Raw genomic sequence first — 20276 nt, 5'->3', positions numbered from 1 at the left:
GGTGGGGGAATATTTTGGTACAATCAGCTATGCTTAACATTTGAAATTTCAGATTTTCCCCCCTTTCAACTCCTGCCGAAATCCAAATATTTTGGTGGAATTTCAACAAATGTTGCATATAAATTCTGGTATCATTTTGCCTCGGTTTCTTGCAAAATCAAAAAATTCTCGGAAAACTCAAAAAAAAAAAAAAAAAAAAGGCCAGAATTTCAAACACTGATAATGTAGAACTAGTATTAGCAAGGCCAAGGATACCTGTATTGTAGAACAGCAATACAAACAGATCAGAAATAAGGAAGCAAATCAGTTCTGGAAATCAGGTTATTGAGTCCAGAAGTGAAGGTTTTTGAAAACAGATTATAATCATAGTTGTCAAGGCAAGGCGCCGCCTTGGCGTCCAGGCGGTTCGCCCGGGTCCTAGTTGACTGCCGCCTTATTGCACTGCAAGTTGCCTTATATTTTTGACTTATTGATGCCAAAAATCATTTAAGCAAGTCAACCCCCCCAGCCCAAGAACAAAAACAGGATTTTTGGTTGTAGGGGCGATTTTCAACTTTCAAATGTTTGGTTCTAAAAATTTTATAAATCTTATCATGGTAAAACATTGCTAAAAACCAAAAGTCCAGTAAAATAATCTTTTGTTTTGATGTCTTTAAAATTATTTTCATTCAAGCAATTTTAACAGCATTCGTGCACTTTAAAATAAGTTTGACCGGAATATAACTTTGTCATTACAACTCATATTTAAGTAATTTTAGACTTTTTGGAAAGCTAATTTTGTGTTATACCTAATACAAAAAGTCTTATGTAAAAATAAAATCATTTGACCAGTAAAACTTATTATAGAACATGAGCATTACTCTGCATGTTAATTTTTATTGTTTAATGTAATTTAATATTGATCTTTAATGATTTGATGTGGCTTATGTTGATTTTTTATGACTTTGATGTGGCTTAATGTTGATTTTTTATGATATAAGGTATATGTAGCATATTAAATAATATTAGAAAAAGAGTGAGGTATATGTAGCATATTAAATAATGTTACAAAATAGTGAAAATAAAAAATAACACTTGGTCGTCGTTTGCCTTAAGGCGGTCGCCTAAGCGCTTAGGCAGCTCTCCAATGCCTTGGTTCACCTTGGCACCGTGACAACTATGATTATAAACAACTATGGAAGGGTATATAAGTATTGAAATAGCCTTTAAACAGATCCATAAACATGAAGACATATCACAGGAAACAATAGAGATCAGAATTGCTCTACCGATTCTAGCTTCAGGTCTATAAACTGGACAAAAATCACTACAGGACAAGGATAGGGTGATTTTAATATCTCACAAACCACTGGTCAGAATGACCTGCAAATTGGATCGAGTGAAGTACTATACGAGAGGGAGGATCGGTCCAAATTTCAACCAAAAGTGATGCCTGGAAGTGTCTCAGACAACAAGGAACCAATTAGGAAACCAATGGAAATAAGGGCTGGACTGTGAATTCTGTGTACCTGGTTGAATGAGGCGAAGTAATGGATCCTTGAACAAATTGGAGAAGAAGATAATAAACTAGAAGAGGACCTCTCGGGCTATCCACCGCAGAGAGTCAACTGGATCAAACACCAGTTCCATCAGCCTTGATCAAACACAAGACAAATCTCCATAGAGAAAGCAGCATTCCAGCTATGGGAGCCTCCTTGCTTTGTATTAATTGTGATAATGGGGGAGGGAATACAGCCTAACAATTAAAAGGCTCCAAAAAAGGAAACCTCACAATTGATTGCCTATTAAAAATCAATTAAAATAGAAACAAACTAAAAAAAAGAAACCAATGACTTGACTCAACTAATGACTTAACTCTAAGAAATAACAAAGGCTCACAACTTAAATTGAACCCAACTAAAAAGGAAACAAATTATTAAATCCCGTATGCAACCTTCATACCCCCAATTTAGACCCATAAAAGTGGTCCATTACACTCAAAACCACATGGAATGACGGTCCAACACATATACAACCCAACCCTATACTTATTCCTAATAAAACAAGCCTAGTTTGCTAAAGAATCTACATCAATTGCTCTCCTATGCTAGCCTCTCATAAATGCAGATATACCCCTTTTTTTACACTGAATAACTACTTTGAAGTTTGAAGAGAGATCCGTATAAACTGCAAGGGAAACAAATAAGAATGAAAACACAGAAAATCATTTGGGCAGGACCTTCTCATGTAGTCTCCAGTTTGTTCAAAAGAAAAAAAAAAAAAAAGCATTACTAATGGCATGGTTTATGTAAAATAGCTGGCATGTACTCTTTTTGGAATTAGCATGCAATGGTCTACAAGCACTCTCCCCCGGTGTTTGAGCTGACTTAGACCACTCTCTCCTGGTGGTCGCTTCTAATTTATAAATAACTAGACAATAACCCCAGGGTAGCTCAAGTCCTTTCGCTAGTAATGGAAGTGCAACAAATTTTTTAACCATACGAATCCTAAAAAAATCCCATTGAACCACATTATAAATACTAATAAAATGAGGCTGCTCTCAACTGAGGTGTTGAACTTTATTCAACAAGCTGTCAGATGGAAATCATTCCAATACATGGTGGAATATGTATGTTAACCGTTAACAATTTGACATTATGAAGTCACATCTTCTACAAGTAACATTACCCCAGAGCAAGTTATCATACCATGAATCCCAAAAAATTCATAGGATGACCAATAAATGCAATTAGCAGCCAACATGGACAACAACAGCAACAACATCCACCAGGGTAGCAATAATTCATGCAAAAACAGTAATGGTACTCAAATGACTTTAATCGTTAACCACCCACAACACAATTAACTTTGTCCAATTAGAAAGTAAACGAATAGGGCATCTTATTGAAAATGGAAGGGAGAGAGTATGAACTTCTGAATGAGAATGAAAAACCAATACCTCTTGCTTCCATGGAGGGAGAGTTCGCAACTGGCCTGCTGCCTCCGCAACCGCTTTCTTCTTGCGGCTTGTGAGCTCTTCTTCACGCTCGATCGGCGTCCCGATGAAAACAAAATCTTCTTCGTCCGAATCCATTATCGTAAGCTGAAACTAATCCCAGCAATCAATCTAAGAAAAAAAAATTATCATGCATTTGTATGCGAAATGTTAACACAGAACTTTTCAAACCCTAGTATATCGAGACAATGGATTAAGACATGGAGAGACTCCATTTGAGAGGGAAAGGGGATAAAAAAGAGGTGGGAGAACAAAATTATCGAGGAACTCGTACCTTCGACTTCGGTTACTGCTTCCCCAAAATCGTCTGTTCTTCCATTCTTCTTATTAGTATGTTAAGCGACGCTTTCGTGAATTGTGACGTAGTAATCGAACCGATGTACATTTTATTTTGGTTTCAATAGCTAGAATCTTTACTTGGTTCGATTAATTTTGATTTCATGATTAAATCTATTGAACCGAATTATCTATTTTCAAACCGAATTAAGAATTTGTGTTCTCTTTAATATTTTAATCACCGTTCACGTTAAACTCTATTCCTCTTTAATGTTTTGACAAAGGGTTTGGTGTATTGTTGTCCTAACAAATAAGACTCTTTTTTTTTTCTTTTCTTTTTTTCCTTTTTTCTTTTTTCTTTTTTCTTTTTTGTTTGGTAAAGATGTATGAAGTTGGCCCAAACAGCTAAAAGCCTAAAATACGACTTGAACTGAATAAGGAACCCGAATAAAAACTTAACCGATTAGGGGTATCAATATATTTTCGGACTATGACCTACATATTTAATGAATGAGTCGATCTTGGTTTGTGTCGTGTTGGGTTCGATCAGGTTTTGGGTTTTAATCGGGCTTATCCTAATTGGGCTGATCGGGCCTTAAATGGAATATTGTACCAATAAAGCCTTAAATGGTCTTTACTTTTCTTATATTAAGATACTTTAATTTATTTTATTAAATCATACAAAAATTTTAAAAATATATTACACTGAGTTATATTCAATAATTGATAAATATATATATATATATATATATCAATATATACCCTATTCTATCCCAACAAAATCAAAAATACCAATATAAACGGTCGAGCTAAAGTGTCGATCTGAGTCGGGCTTATAAACAGACTGGGCCGGTTAGGAGGCCCATCGAGCTTACCCCTTGCACCATGTACTACCTATTTATAAACTGGCCAAGCTTAGGCCCGACATGTTTATTAATCGGGCCTATCGATGTGGGCTTGGAATTGACACCCTTGGTACCGATCCTTTTTTTTTTTTTTATTCATAGTTTTTGTTCAATTTGATTTTGATTTTTGTATTTGGTATGTTGAACAAACCAAACCCGAAACTAAACAAACAATGGGATCCTGGTTTAGAAAAAAGGTCAATCTTTTTTTTTCTGTCACCGAAGTGATGGGATGAGATGGGTCCAAGAGATGTGTCCCTTTCTTATATTCCCAAAAAGGGAAACTAATGTGCTCTCTGGTGGTTGCGTGACCTCTATGTTATCACAGGGGCCAATGAGGAGCACACATGGGCATCAACAATAAGTGGGGTTTTTTGGTTTATAGGAGTTGGGCGTCATTTCGCCAACTTTTATGTTTGGGCACAAGGGGGTGACGAGGGAATATTCATTTCTCCATATTTAAAATAGGGAAGGCGATCTATACACCAGCGGTGTATAATGGAATTGGAAAACTATTTTGTACCGTCCTTGAATTTTAAATTTATATTGTGTTACACCCCAGTTTGCTAATAATATCGAGTACTCCCCCGTTTAGCATTTTAAAATGAAATTACACTTAAATCCACTCCTTTAGTTGATTCACGTTTAGTAATGACATTAGGGAGTTAAAATTTACTAAATACCCAAATTACCTTTGAAGAAAGATAAACTTACCATTTTACCCTTCATTATAAAACCACAAATTGATGATGGAATTAGTTGAGATTTCTCAATCTTCTTTGCAAGGCCTTCAATATGTGACAATGGATGGAATTCTGACAAGAAAGCTCCAACGACTTGCAATTTTTTAACCCTCTGCTCACCGTAGGCCATACCTCCGCTTGCCCTCTCTCTTTGCTGCCCATCCCACAATTTTGACCACATTCTTGATAGAAGAATTGCACCCAATTGTGAGCAGTGACATATGAATCATCAATAAATCTATAATTCGAAGTCATCGATTATGCCCAATTTTATTGTAACATTGCTTTAATCTAAATTGGACTTCCTTGAAAAGGGGTATTTCATTAAGGCTCCATTTGGTTGCAATGTGAATTTGGGAAGGGAAGTGAAATTTTTATACTTTAAAAATAAATGTTTATAATCATTACCCCATATGATTATACAAACTACTTAATTTTTTTAATCATATTTAATAATGATATATTTTACATGTAATTTTTATTTTACATCTTATAACAAAGGGTTTTGAATTCAAAGTAAAGTGAAATTTTATAACCAAATATGGAATGATTTGAAGTTAATGTTAAAGTCACATGGGTAATGATTGCATATATTTATTTTTTAAGTATGAAAATTTCACTTCCATTCCCTTTAATTCCCCTTACAACCAAACATAGCCTTTCTTTCCGTTATGTTTCTTGATCTTGTAATCTTGAGCTCATCGCCTTGTTGCGAGAGCATCATCTTTGTTCCTGTCACATGTCTTATGGTTTATCCCCCCATTTTCTTACTCACTTCTGCATCCCCTTCTGATTGGGAGTTTTATTATTGAGCTTTTTCTAGTGGATAATTCATGATAGGTTTTGATAATAATAAAAAATTATATTAACCATGCATAGGCAGCTTGATACGGGTTTATCAATTTGACCTCTCCGCTTTCTTGTCGTTTATATTTTGCTATTTTTTCATGATTTTGAGTGAGTACAGTATATTGTTTGATAGTTGACCATTTATGATATACAATTCCTAAGGGTGAAGTCTAATTTTTATTGGGTTGATTGAGGTGCCTAATGTCTTCATTGGATTGCAACTTGATATGAACTTAACTCTTATTTAGACCAGTTGGAATGGAATCACTTTTATTTATTTTTAGTTATGAATTATAAACCCCGCTCTAGATATTAACTCCTACACAATAGAGATTGTTGTAGACAACCTAACCACCTTGCAACATTCATCCTTATGCTAATGTGGCAATTGGGCCACAAAAGTTAACATGAATCTCCCTTTAGTTCCATTTTATAAACTGAATAATAATACATCCAAAAACATGTAACGAGATTGAGTGAAAACTTGGCGTGTTTCATTGATATTGTTTGTAGCATTATATGCAAGAAAGTGATCCCACTGAATTGTTAACAAAGATTGAGAGAATATGCATAAAATAGTAACTCTAAACATACTTGGTAAGCGAGGTGGACTGATATACATCGAAGGCAATGAAATGTATTGGTGAGCGGCAAGGATTCCACCAACTAAATCCGTGCAATAGCATCATTAGGTCGGGAGTGTGGCCAAGGAGGTTCAGGTATTATTATTAGGGATGGTTGCAATCAAGTTCGCCTTGGCAGGTCCGAATTAGTTATATTTATTTTTTGTATTTTTGAAAACTAGCTATATTTTATTCTATACTTGGGGCCCATTTGATAAAGTTTCAAGAAACTCGTTTCTGCCGTTTCTGTTTCCAGAAACAGTAGAAACGGAGCAAAAAACGTATAATAAAACTGTTTCGTTTCACTTATTTTTAGAAATAGAAATATAAATTTTTACTTATTTATGGTTCAAGAAACAACCCAGACGAAACAAGTTCAACTTGTTTTGCCGTTTCTGGAAATGTCTTGTGGCAATTCTTTCACTGGTTACCATCGACTTCTAAAAACATGACCTATCAAACACCTTCAATTCCGTTTATGTTTCTAGAAACGAAAATTTATGTTTCTGCCGTTTCTTGAAACAGAAACGGCATAAACGTTATCAAACGGGCCCTTAGTGAAGCTATGACCATTCACAATGGTTTGTTGGAGACACTCTCAATTGCACCAAGTAGCTTAATGTGGAATTGGATTACAAGGACTTAAATCTCTTATTTATCAGGTGTTCAAACATCTACTCTTTTGTCGACTAGAAGAAATTTTGCATTTATCATCCAATTTTATTTTTCTTACTTTTTTTTACGTTCCTAAGAGGATCAATAAGATTGTTATCTTTTCAGCTTGAAAAATCGTATCATTGACCGTACAATAATTTGACCAAATTCCAATTGATAGAAGAAAACTCATATCCCATTAGATGTATGCAGATATTACGTTCGAATGAATTAATTCATTTTCCACCACCACAAAAAAATGGAGCGTATTAATTTCACAAGAGTTTTTTTTTTGATAGAATTAATTTCACAAGATTAAGATGGTAAACAGTCTTTGGGTTCAGGGCCACGCAACAAGGCAGCTTTTTTTTTTTTTTCCTCCAATTTTAAGGGCTATAATCGTAAGGATGGAAGCTAATTGATAGGTTTGAAATTTATTCAGATAAGAAAGATTCCAATCCAATCGTTACCTATCCCGCTTCTGACCCAGTCGCTCCCTATGCAGGTTCCAAGGCCGTCTGACAGTTATTTTTGGGTTGAATGGCGCTAAACGTAATTAATTAGAAGCAGAGATCGTATCAGAGTGTTTATATACCTATTTCTCTCTCTCTAATTTCTCCCATTTCTTCTCCGAAATTTAATCTGAACTCTTACGTTTGTTCTCTCCCTTCAGATCTGCGACCAACTCGTCGCATTAGTTTTGGATCAAATCCTTTGCTTCTTCTTCATCTTCAGTGATTTGGGATTTGAGATTGGCTGAAGACGATGCTGACAAAGTTCGAGACGAAGAGTAATAGGGTAAAGGGCTTGAGCTTCCACAGTAGGAGACCATGGATCTTGGTCAGCCTCCATGGCGGAGTGATCCAGCTATGGGATTACAGGATGGGAACTCTCATTGACAGATTCGATGAGCACGACGGTCCAGTTCGTGGTGTCCATTTCCATCACACTCAGCCGCTCTTCGTGTCTGGGGGTATATTACTCATCTGCTTCTGTTTCTTTCAATCAGCATTTTCATTTTCAGGTTCAATTTGTTTGAATTGTTATCTAAACCGTCATGCGAATCTATGGTGGTAATTGGAGTCTATGCGAAACGTAGATCGAGACAATGTGGTGTAATTGTATAGTGGTGATTCAGATCTTCCTCATCGAAGTTCATTTCTTGCATTGGTTCTCTTGGTAAATTGGTTGGATCAGTAAGTTGCTTGTATTTCATCTGATTAGTGAAATTTTCGATGATTGGGTCATGGAATTTGTGATGATTTGCATTAATTGTACTCAAAACAAATTCGTACAATGAGATCCAAGAATGCTACGGTGATCAGTTCACTTTTTCTGTGATGGAAATGCAAGTAGCCTCTGGGAACAAGCATATTGGGGCAGATCACTGATTGGATCTAGATTGCAAATCAGATTATTGAGTTCAAAGCATTCTTTTGAGAAAGGCGATTATATTCACCTTTGTTTCCCAATTAGGTTTCTGTCATCTACGTCACTGAGCTTCTTATTCAAGTATTAAGACAGTTTAATGATGGCAATTTGAGATTGGCAATCTTTCTTTATGCATATTGACAGCCAGGGTTGGACCGATGATTCTGTTCCTTGGGGAGGGGGAGCAATACCTCGGGAGTGCTAAAGTGACCCAATAGGAGAGATTCACAGTAGAGGTTTCCTCCCCCTTCAATGCACTGGTGGATCAAGATCCCAATATAGAGTTAGGGCTCATGGACATGACTCTTAAGATATTGCATTGGATTGGTACATTAACATGTATATCTTGTTACGTTAAGGTTCAATGTTACTACCCCAGCCTTTTAAGGGATAGATCTTTGCATGCATGATGTTTTATTACTTTAGCTGCAAACAATAAAAATATAAAACTAGAAAGCTGAACTAGGAAGTTGACTTAGAATGCTAAACTAGAAAACTTGAACTATAGGACTACGAACATATTGAATAGAATAAAGCAGGTATGAAATAATTCAGAAAACAACAGAAGAGAAGGAGAAAAAATCATACTTCAAACTTGAAAGTGTAGACACCTCCTTTCGTCACCCGGAATCCAGACCTAATTATAATGATTGGGTATCTTGAAATAGTGAGACTAGTGAGTGGAAGTTTATTTTTATGGCTTTGGAGGTTTCACATGGCTTCAGGTGACGTTCGGAATTATTTAAGGTGTGAATGACCAAAATTCCCTGGTACTGATTGACAGGGTCAAAAGTGAGGCAAAGACTCAAATGAAATTGAAATCAGATCAAACTTGGTGACTAGATCATTTTCATTATTAAAATCTTCAACTGAACAATGGTGTAAAATGATTTGATTGAACATTATTTGGGAAAAGATTCCATTCTAGCTCCGTGGGACTTATTGTCAAAATGATTTTCCTAAACAAAATAGTCCTCAAACTTCACGTCATTTAACAAAGCTTGGAACAAGCTTCAAAATGCCTTTTGAATCATCAATTTGGTTTTGTGGATTGTGATATTATAAGGGAATTAATCTATTTGGACCTAACCTGGTCTGAACCTGGACCACTTTGGACAACGTCACAGCATATTATGCAGATTTATGTCTGACGAGCCCAAGTCGACGTCGACTGCAGGTTCATTGACGCACTTGCAACACCGATGAGCCTTCATTGGGCATTGACCCACACTTGCTTGACGTTAATTTCTGAGAATACTTAGAAGTTCGGACTTTTCTGCTTGAGTAGTTTGAGCCGCCAAATGTCATCTGGATAGACTCAATTTGACCCTTGGACAGCTCAGATCAATAGTTTAATATTCAAGAAACCTGATTAAGCCTTTCACTTGGAGATTAAGCAGACGCAATCTAGTCTTGAAATAATTTAAGGGAAAGGTCTTCTTTTCAGGCCATTGATCTAAAATAGCCCTTATTTCCCCGAAATACAATGGACTTCAGGGAGATTGGATTTTAGATGTAACTGAGGACCGGAGGGTCTCTTCAACCATAAAAAGAGGAACTCCATCCCACGTTTTGGATACGGATAAGTGACCTGGGAATATCCGTGTAATCTGCAATCCACATTTTGCAATCTGCGAACTTCAGTAACTTTCTAAGCCAGAACGGACTCTGGCACACAGCTTTCAATCTTTTTCTTGTTTATTCTGGCAGAAACAGTCAGTCTCTTCCATATTGCTTCTTCTTCCTCTTCTTCTTTTTTCAAACCTCTTCTCATTGGATAAGTTCTTTACTTAGTTATCATATGAGTTTTTTTTTTACTTCTTCTCATTGGATAAGTTCTTTACTTAGTTGTTATCATATGAGTGTTTGGCATATGACTGCTGCTTCCGCTCGGCAGGGGCTATAAGCTGAAGGTTTAACATTTGATTCATTGTTCGTAAATGGTTTCCAAAGTATATTTAGGTGCTACCATGACCTATTTCTATGTCTTTTCGGTTTCACAGATCTACCATTTTCTTTGTTTGTTTATGTGTTTTCCTATGTTTCTGATTCACTTTAGTTCGGTCTATACATTAGGTAGTTTTGTGTTTTATGATGCATGCTCATGTCATCTCTGAGATATATTTATATTAATATTTTAGATATCATTGTATGGCATGTAATTTTCACTGTTTTGGCATATCATGATCATATTGCTGCTATCCCAAGTGGACAGCAGCAGTATGTTGATGTGTGTTCTTCTCGATTAACATAGGTTTGTATCTGTTATGTGTCAGCTAGACATTTCAAGTGAGATTTGTTTCTTTTATAGTTTCCTTTCACTAAATGTCACATGTATATTTGATCACTCTTCTTTTCTCGTATAATATTGCATCATATTACATTATCATGTACAGTTGTAGTGTTGATCATGCGTTGTAGTAAAAAATTATTGTCACAATCAGGTTCATCTGGTTCCTTCCTCACTTAATTCTGATGGCCACTCATCACAATATTTTAAATATGTTTCTTAGGATTTTTACATGATTTCTGACATTCTTTGACAAATATTCGATATAGAAGCATTATCATAAGTTTAAGCATTTCAAAGGTGGTTTTAAGCTTTGAACTTCATTTGGGCTAATCATATGAGAACTAAAATTATCCGCACCAATCTAAAATTAGCAATAGGACTTATGTGACTAGACTTCTACTTCATTTTTTTGTATAATATTTATCCATAAATTTCAAGATTAATTTTTCTGGATATTTTCATATCAGCAGCTGTTATTTTGTTAGTTTCTGAATTATTTGCATGTTTTTCCTTAGTTTAGATTGATTCATGCATTTTTCAGAGTGCATGTGCATAAATAGGGGCATTTTGGTAATTTTAGGGCTTCATCATGGAACATATGTCCATAAACATTTTCTGGTAGATTTCTGATATCAATGATTCAGCATGCATTTTATAGTTTTTTTTTTCCTGATTTTAGGGCATTTTTAGGAATAATATCATAGGAGGGATAAATTGGTCATTTGGCCTGATGTTGTAAATTTTTTTTTTATTTGTAAATATTATTTTGAGACTAATGGGCGAGATCCTCTGGCTCATTGCAACATGTTGGTTCAGAACTTGGAAACAACCTCTCCTGTGAAGCAGGGGGTAAGACTGCATAAATTTTCCCCTCCCAGACCCTGCAGTAGCGGGAGCTTTGTGCACTGGGTTGCTCTTTTATTTGGAGAGTCTCTGTAGCGTAGGTGCTGATCTTAGTATTGAATGATTTTTTAATTTTAATTGTTCATATATTTTACTTTTTTTCTTGTTGTAAATTATTCATTAAAATGAAATTTTTTGTGATTAGGAAATAGTGGTTTTCTTTTCTGATAACAGTAATTGATGTAGTTTATTCTATTTCAAGTTAATTAAAGAGGTTTTACATTGTATTGTATCATGGGCTAAACCTTGTTTTGCACAGCATGTGCACAGGTAAGTCATCTTTCCTTTTCTTTTTGAAGTTTCTGTATTTTAATTTGTAGGTTATTTCAGTAAATTAGAGTGTGAAAATGTTTAGTTTTAGAATATTTATTATCTTATAAAAATACCAAATAAAAGGGAAGACTGGTTTAATTGGGTTGACCAAGGTGCCTAACACCTTCCTGGTCCGAAACCTGACTCGAACTGGATCTCAAGGTTGGACCGGTTTGAATGGAATCATGTTTTTACATTTGGGCCCCAGACCCTAATCTATGTGGTGACTCCCTATTCCTTCTCTCCCAAGAGGAGGATATTCCTTGAAGACAGAAAAATCTCTGTTCTCACAGGCAAACAAGAATAAAAAAGAATGAAATTTCAGGACATCTTTTTCTCACATGTCATGGTGCAAGGGAATATCCATTAGAGAAATCACTAAGCAAATATAGTAAACTATTGTATATTACTCGATGGGTTCAATCTAACTCTATTGTGTTACCTTGCCTTTATTTATAATACCAACTATTAGATTCTTAGTACGAAATTTACTAAGAGTCAATTTCTAATTACAAGCACTACAAGAAATTAAACTAACAATAAAAGACTAACTAAGCTTTATGACTAAACATATATCACAGTAGGGATATTCCCCTATCGTGACTGATTGCGAAGAAACTAAAGTACCACAGGACTGTAATCCCCTGCAGTGCAGATCTTTACACGCCTTTTCATTTTTTTTTTTTCTCTACAAATGATTATGTATAATTTAATTGTAAAGAAGACTTTGTGGCATTAATTTTGGGATTAGGACTTTCAACACCAAACTCCCAAGTAGTTATGGTCACATACTACAAACTTTTGACCTGTCACTGAGAACTAGAAATAATGAACCTTTTTTGTTTTTTTATTTTCTAACATGATTAGAGCAATTGTCATCTAATGTGCTGAGAAGAGATAAATGATCATGCAAGCCGCTTTTATACACACCAGTGAGAAACACCATTATCTTAGTCCATTATTCTTCCATATCTAAGCATATGGAAGTTAGGGCTCCATTTATGGACCATTCAGGGAATGAAGATCAATATCATGTATGTTTTTGAACTGTTTGATTTTTGTAATTTGAAATAATTTGATTGTGATTATCATATAATCTGTAAATTGTGTACACTTATGGATGCAGATATTGATACTCTTGCATAAGAACTTAAGCTTTTGAGTTGCATAAGTATCGATGATCTTCTCTCCTCCCTCTCTTAACATAATTGGTGATCAAATTATTGCTTGAAATCAGACTCCCTCTCGAAACGATTGTCTTTTTTGTTTCTTTAAATGCCCAGAATTTAAGATGCTTCCTTGAATCATTACATGTACATTGAAAACAAGTGTTCGGCAACTCAGGACATGGATACCCTTCATATTTCTCTCTCATAACAGAATTTCATGATCAAAGACTTTCTCGAAATCAGACTTTGATGCAGTATTTGGCTAGAAAGAAGAGGAAGAGAAGAATATCCTGTAGTTTGGGTTGGTATGGCTCAATTCCGAACCAGTTGTTTGGTTCAAACCTGGCATGTGTATTATTCACGTGTTACTTTTCATAATTGGTTTGTTTCAAGTTCTTGTATTATTTAATTGCTATTAGTGTTATTAGACTCAAACTAAGCTTAAAACTTCGCTAGCCTTGTTGTAAGCTGTTTTCTTTGTTTTAGGTAGAGTTTTAGTCAAGGTTCAAAATATTGGGTTTTGATCCTTGGGGAGACCTAAATTTTGGTCCAAATCTAGGAAATTTCAAGGAAACAATGGAAAATTTCCCTGGTTTGTTGGAAACTTTGGTTTCGATCCCCAAAGTGAGTTTTTTTTTGCCTATTTTTTGTGTACATCCTATTTTAGACATTTCTAACCCATTCACATTATTAGTTTTATGGGAAAAACACCTAAAGTCATGTTTGTGGTGTTGACCAAAGTTTGCTAATGACTAATGTACGTTAAGTCATTGACTGAACTATACTACATAAGTACATATATAAGTTACTAACTAAAAATGTGAAATACATGATTAAAAGTTTAAAACAAACAAAACATAATGTAATGATCCAAAATGAATAATAATATTACATAATTATGAGTTATCTCTCAAGTCTCAAGTCTCAGGTCTCAAGTCTCAAGTCTCAAGTCTCAAGTCTCAACAGTCAATAGTCAACAATCAACTCCAAGTAGAGTGTCCAAGTATATTCTATAAAAAAATCAATTTTTGGGGAAGATAGGATTTACTTTTTTGGTCCAAGCTCCCTTCCTTGGGTAGATTTGCTATATATTTACAAGATCTAAGCTTAGAATGAAGATTTGATAGCACACGGGCAAACTTTTGAGTGTCTCCCCAAGTTTCCCACTTCACATATAAGAAATATGGGGAGAGGAAAAAATTTTGAAATAAGAAGCCTTGGTTTCCCATTTAGGGAGGTTTTATAAAGGCTGGTTCCACCCAAAGGGTCGAACCCATTGGTCCACTTTCGGTTGAAATGTTGGAATTTTGGTAGATACTGGTCGAAACCAGTGACTTTTAAAAGTCACATGGTATTTGGTATTAGAGTCCTGGGATACCGTGGAAATGTGGGAAATTTCAACGGTATCAATCGAAACCTTGAACCAAGTAAACAGTAAAATAAATACTCCTATATGGAATGGGACTCAAGTAAAGTGGACCCAAGTAAAACAGTAAAATAAATACTCTTATATGTAGTGGGACTCAAGTAAATTATGACTCAAGTAAGACAATAAAACAAACTTTAACTAGGTGGACCAGCTCATCAGTAGGCTGGTTCAACCCATCCATATCAGACCAGATCTGGAATGCAGCTGGGTGGTTGGTTCGATCCTTGGGCTGAGCCCTTCTTCCTCCTTCTTCGATAGGAAAGGCCAAAACTGCTGCTGCTGCTACTTAAAGTCTTGCTACTGTTTTGGTATTTAAAATCCCATCTTTCATTGATTTCTGAGATTCCTTATCTAAGTAGGATACTAGGATTTGTAAATTTCTCAGTCTTAGAATCTGATTTTCAAGTTCTGCTTTTAGATCTGGTTATCGGTGTTGATTCTTAATCAATTACTGGCATAAATTTTTTGTCTTCCATTCGATTCATAGAATCTTACTTTAAGACTGTTTTATCTAAATCTCCAGTTTCTGATTAATTTCTGATATTTGATTTCAGGTTCATATTCAGGTTTTCTTATCTGATTCTAACTGTTAATATTTCATTCTTTGATTTCTGATTAAATCCAATCCCCTATGATATCGAATTTGAAATTTCAGTTTTCTTGTTCAAGTAAGATTATTGGGCCTGTCTTAATCTGTTCATCAGTTTTACTTCAAATTTTACAGTACTGTTTCCCAGCCTTAGTAGACCGCTTGACCAGGTCTCTGGCCATGTCTGAGTTACTGATTTGCTAATATCAGTTTTTTCTTGTATCTGGTTTGGGTTTGTTCCTGTGATTCTGGTTTTCTAAGGGATTTCTGAATTTTTAAGCCCTAGGTGATTTTGTGAGTGTAAGATGCAATCTTGAAGGCTATATTTGGTTGCAAGGGAAATTTAAAGGGAAAGGAAGTGAAATATTCAAACTTAAAAAGAGAAACTTTTGCAACCATTACCCCGTGTGATCTTCCATGTAATTGTATAAACTACTTAAAATTTTTACCATATTTAGTAATGATACATTTTACATGTAATTTTTATTTTACATTTTATAGCAAAGGGTTTTGAATGCAAAATTAAGTGAAATTTAATAACCAAATATGGAATGATTTAGTGTTAGGGATGAACACAAACATCCCTCCTCAGGATGAATCCTCAACCCCATCTAATTCCAAGAGACATTAGCCACATGGCACATGCCACAATGGAGCGGTGTCCCTAAAACAAATTCATGGCCTTACAAGTGTTTGGATGATCAAGACATGAGTGCGCTCTATAATTTTTCTCTCAACAGAATTGTGTGATCGAATTATTTCTCAAAATCACACTCTCAGAAAACCCAGAAATGCATCCCTGAAGCATTTTGTGTCCATTCACACTAGTGTCTGGCAGATCAGGAAATGAGTAACTTCATAAATTTCCTCCAAATATCAGTGATGTAGAAACTTCTTGTTCTTTACCTGTAATTGTATGGAATTTGATGTCTTTTGGTGGATGCATGTTTTTGCACTCAATTTGTAGATCTTTATACATATAATTGTCATCCTTGCATGTGGGACTTGCAATTAGCACTGTATAGGAACTGGTGGCATTACAATCACAATTTTTTTTCCTCCAACCCCAATTTTCACTCGAACCTCCATATGCCAAGAATTCAATTCAGCTTTACCTGGATTATCGCTTTAGACATAAATTATTATCCAATTTTTTTTCTCCTTTGGGAATAGATGCTTACATTTGTATAAAATTTTGGTCGTGTTAGCTAATTGTTTAAAACTAATGGTTTTGCAGGAGATGATTACATGATTAAGGTCTGGAATTATAAGATGCGTCGCTGTCTATTTACCCTTCTTGGACACCTTGATTACATCCGTACTGTCCAATTCCACAATGAGTACCCCTGGATTGTTAGTGCCAGTGATGATCAAACAGTTAGAATATGGAATTGGCAATCACGCACTTGTGTTTCGGTTTTAACTGGACATAATCATTATGTTATGTGTGCCTCTTTCCATCCAAAAGAGGATTTGGTTGTGTCAGCATCCTTGGATCAAACAATTCGTGTTTGGGACATAGGGAGCTTGAGAAAGAAGACTGTGTCTCCAACAGATGACATTCTTCGTCTTAGTGAAATGAACACAGATTTATTTGGGGGAGTAGATGCTGTTGTTAAATATGTCTTAGAAGGTCATGATCGTGGAGTTAACTGGGCTGCGTTCCACCCCAGTCTGCCACTGATCGTATCTGGAGGAGACGATCGTCAAATAAAATTGTGGCGAATGAATGGTAAAGATGAGATGCGCCTCTTGTTTTTTGATAGATGAGATATGTGTATTGTTGCTTTGGTTTATTTGTTTTTGACATTTATTATTCTTCTAATAAATGGGCTAAATAAAGTTCTTGTTCCTTTTATTTTCAGATACCAAGGCTTGGGAAGTGGACACTCTGCGAGGGCATACAAACAATGTGTCCAGTGTAATGTTCCTTGCGAAGCAAGACATTATTGTCTCAAACTCTGAGGATAAAAGTATTCGTGTCTGGGATGTCACTAAACGAACTGGTATCCAGACATTCCGCCGAGAACATGATCGGTTTTGGGTTCTTACTTCTCATCCCGAAATGAACCTTTTAGCAGCTGGTCATGATAGTGGTATGATTGTCTTTAAGTTGGAGAGAGAACGACCTGCTTTTTCCCTAAGTGGAGATACATTATACTATGTTAGAGATCGTTTCTTGCGTCTATATGAGTTCTCGACTCAAAAGGATATCCAAGTAATTCCCATACGACGACCTGGTTCGATCAGCTTGAATCAGGTTCCGAGAACACTCTCTCATAGCCCTACGGAAAATGCTGTTTTGATCTGTTCAGATGTGGATGGTGGATCTTATGAACTTTATATCATACCAAAGGATGGCATTGGTAGAGTTGATCCTGTGCAAGAATCAATGAGAGGCATTGGAACTTCAGCTGTATTTGTGGCTCGTAATCGGTTTGCAGTGCTTGACAAGAGTAACAACCAGGCATTAATCAAGAACCTGAAAAATGAAATTGTGAAGAAGAGCAGCCTTCCTGTTGTTGCTGATTCAATATTTTATGCTGGGACTGGCAATCTACTATGCCGGGCTGAAGATAGGGTGGCCATCTTTGATCTTCAGCAGAGAATTGTGCTTGGAGAACTTCATACACCCTTTATTAGATATGTTGCTTGGTCGAATGACATGGAGTTTGTTGCTTTGCTCAGCAAACATGCTATAGTAATTGCTACCAAGAAGCTTATGCATCAATGTACAGTTCATGAGACAATCCGCATAAAGAGTGGTGCCTGGGATGATAATGGCGTTTTCATATATACGACCTTGAACCACATGAAATATTGCCTTCCAAATGGAGATGGTGGAATTATCAGAACCCTTGATGTTCCTTTGTACATCACAAAGGTTTCTCAGAGCATTGTTTATTGTCTGGACAGGGATGGAAAGAACCGTTCCCTAGCAATTGATGCAACTGAGTATGTTTTCAAACTTTCACTCATAAAGAAACGGTTTGATCATGTTATGAGTATGATCAGGAGTTCAAAGCTCTGTGGACAAGCCATGGTTGCTTATCTGCAACAGAAGGGATTCCCAGGAGTTGCCCTTCATTTAGTCAAAGATGAAAGAACTCGATTTGGTTTAGCACTAGAAAGCGGTAACATTCAAATAGCTGTTGCATCGGCAAAGGAGATAGATGAGAAAGAGCACTGGTATAGGCTAGGTGTGGAGGCCCTCCGACAAGGAAATGCCAGCATTGTGGAATATGCATACCAAAGGACAAAGAATTTTGAGAGGCTGTCCTTTCTATATCTTGTAACTGGGAATCTGGACAAGTTGTCCAAAATGCTGAGAATAGCTGAGATGAAGAATGATGTAATGGGGCAGTTTCACAATGCCCTGTATTTGGGTGATATTCGTGAACGTGTAAAAATTCTAGAGAATGCTGGACACTTGCCTCTTGCATATGTCACAGCTAAAGTTCATGGGCTCAAGGAAGTTGCTGATAGGCTTGCTAGTGAGTTGGGTGATACTGTTCCATCTGTGCCTGAAGGAAAAGTGCCTTCACTTCTAATTCCTCCAACACCTGTTTTATGTGGTGGAGATTGGCCCCTTTTGAGGGTCATGAAAGGCATGTTTGATGGTGAGCTGGATAATATGGGCATGGCAGCACCAGAGGAAGAGGATGAAGCTGTTGATGGTGATTGGGTTGAGGACCTGGACATTGCTGATGTGGATGGCATGCTGAATGGAGAAGTTGGGGTTGTAATTGACAATGATGAAATCAATGAAGGGAATGATGAGGAGGGAGGATGGGATCTCGAGGACCTGGATCTACCTACTGAAGTTGGTTCACCAAGCACAGCCATTAGTGGGCGGGCAACAGCATTTATAGCCCCAACACCAGGCACGCCTGTTTCTGAAATCTGGATGCAAAGATCTTCTCTAGCTGGTGAGCATGCAGCAGCCGGGAATTTTGATACTGCAATGCGCTTATTGAACCGACAATTGGGCATGAAGAACTTTGCTCCCATGAAATCATTGTTTATTGATTTATGCATGAGCAGTCATTCATACATAAAAGGATTTGATTCTGTGCCAGAGATCACCATGGCAATTGAGAGGGGATGGAGTGAATCTGCAAGCCCCAATGTGAGGTACCCACCAGCCCTTGTGTTTGGGCTTTCTCAGTTGGATGATAAACTTAGAACAGCTTATAAGGCCACCACGGAAGGTAAGTTTGTTGAGGCTTTACGACTTTTCCTTAACATCTTGCACACAATTCCACTAATTGTGGTCGAATCAAGGAAAGAAGTTGATGAAGTTAAGGGGTTGATTCATATAGCAAAGGAATATGTCCTGGGCTTGAAGATGGAAATCAAAAGAAAGGAAATTACAGATGATGTGGTACGTCAGCAGGAATTGGCAGCCTACTTTACCCACTGCAATCTTCAGACAATCCATCTGAGGCTAGTTCTGAATAGTGCTATGGGTATTTGCTACAAGGCTGGAAACTTTATTACAGCAGGCAATTTTGCAAGGCGGTATTTGGAAACGAACCCTTCAAATGAAAATCTTGTGAGGAAGGCCAGACAAGTTCTACAGGCTTGTGACAGAAATATGAAGGATGCAAATGAGTTGAACTATGACTTCAGGAATCCGTTTGTGGTTTGTGGAGCAACATTCATGCCAATATACCGTGGACAAAAATATGTATCTTGCCCATATTGTGGTTCACATTTTGTACCTACACTTGAGGGGCAGCTCTGCACTGTTTGTGACCTTTCCATGGTTGGATCAGATGCATCTGGTCTGCTTTGTTCCCTTTCCCAGGTTAGATGATTCAAAGGATTCCTTGACATGCCACATAGATTTAAGGGAACAGGTGGGAAGTCTCTATGTTAATTTACCAGTACTGGCATCTGATTTAGCCCAATCAGCAAACGTAAATATTTTCAGTTTTTTTTTCCTTTGAAAATCATCTGAGAGCTTGTGCTGTTATTTACTTCCCCTTTTTTTGGAGGGTGGCTGTTAGTGATAGTCATTATATTTGTCTCTTTCAATTACTTAGAAGATATCCCTTTTCAGTTTAGTTATAATTTCCCCTTTTACCCTTCTAGAATTTTTC

The 20276-nt window shown here is 36.5% G+C and overlaps 2 protein-coding genes across 6 annotated transcripts in view; one reads left to right on the top strand and one right to left on the bottom strand.

Moving 5' to 3' along the window:
• LOC122079230 (G patch domain-containing protein TGH) overlaps window positions 1-3410 on the bottom strand; it is a 28314-nt gene extending 24904 nt beyond the window's left edge. The window contains exons 1-2 of one of the 5 annotated variants that reach the window (XM_042645508.1): window positions 3270-3410; window positions 2939-3106 (exon numbers count right to left, since the gene is read on the bottom strand). In XM_042645508.1, the coding sequence (XP_042501442.1) occupies window positions 2939-3073 (135 nt within the window). In that variant the 5' untranslated portion in view covers window positions 3074-3106; window positions 3270-3410. Of the gene's footprint in view, window positions 1-2938; window positions 3218-3269 lie in introns of those variants that run through there. The other 4 variants (XM_042645510.1, XM_042645509.1, XM_042645511.1 and 1 more) reach the window with 4 other exon arrangements.
• Window positions 3411-7623: 4213 nt separating this feature from the next.
• LOC122079273 (coatomer subunit alpha-1-like) lies at window positions 7624-20240 on the top strand. The gene is made up of 3 exons (XM_042645610.1): window positions 7624-8018; window positions 16409-16903; window positions 17037-20240. The coding sequence occupies exons 1-3, from the start codon at window positions 7811-7813 to the stop codon at window positions 19988-19990; spliced, it is 3657 nt and encodes a 1218-aa protein (XP_042501544.1). The 5' UTR covers window positions 7624-7810; the 3' UTR covers window positions 19991-20240.
• Window positions 20241-20276: the final 36 nt, after the last annotated feature.

This window comes from Macadamia integrifolia, chromosome 5, assembly GCF_013358625.1.
Source record: "Macadamia integrifolia cultivar HAES 741 chromosome 5, SCU_Mint_v3, whole genome shotgun sequence".
Classification (NCBI taxonomy): domain Eukaryota; kingdom Viridiplantae; phylum Streptophyta; class Magnoliopsida; order Proteales; family Proteaceae; genus Macadamia; species Macadamia integrifolia.
The sequence above is the reverse complement of the archived record's forward strand: the minus strand, read 5'-3'. Positions and strand labels throughout refer to the sequence as shown.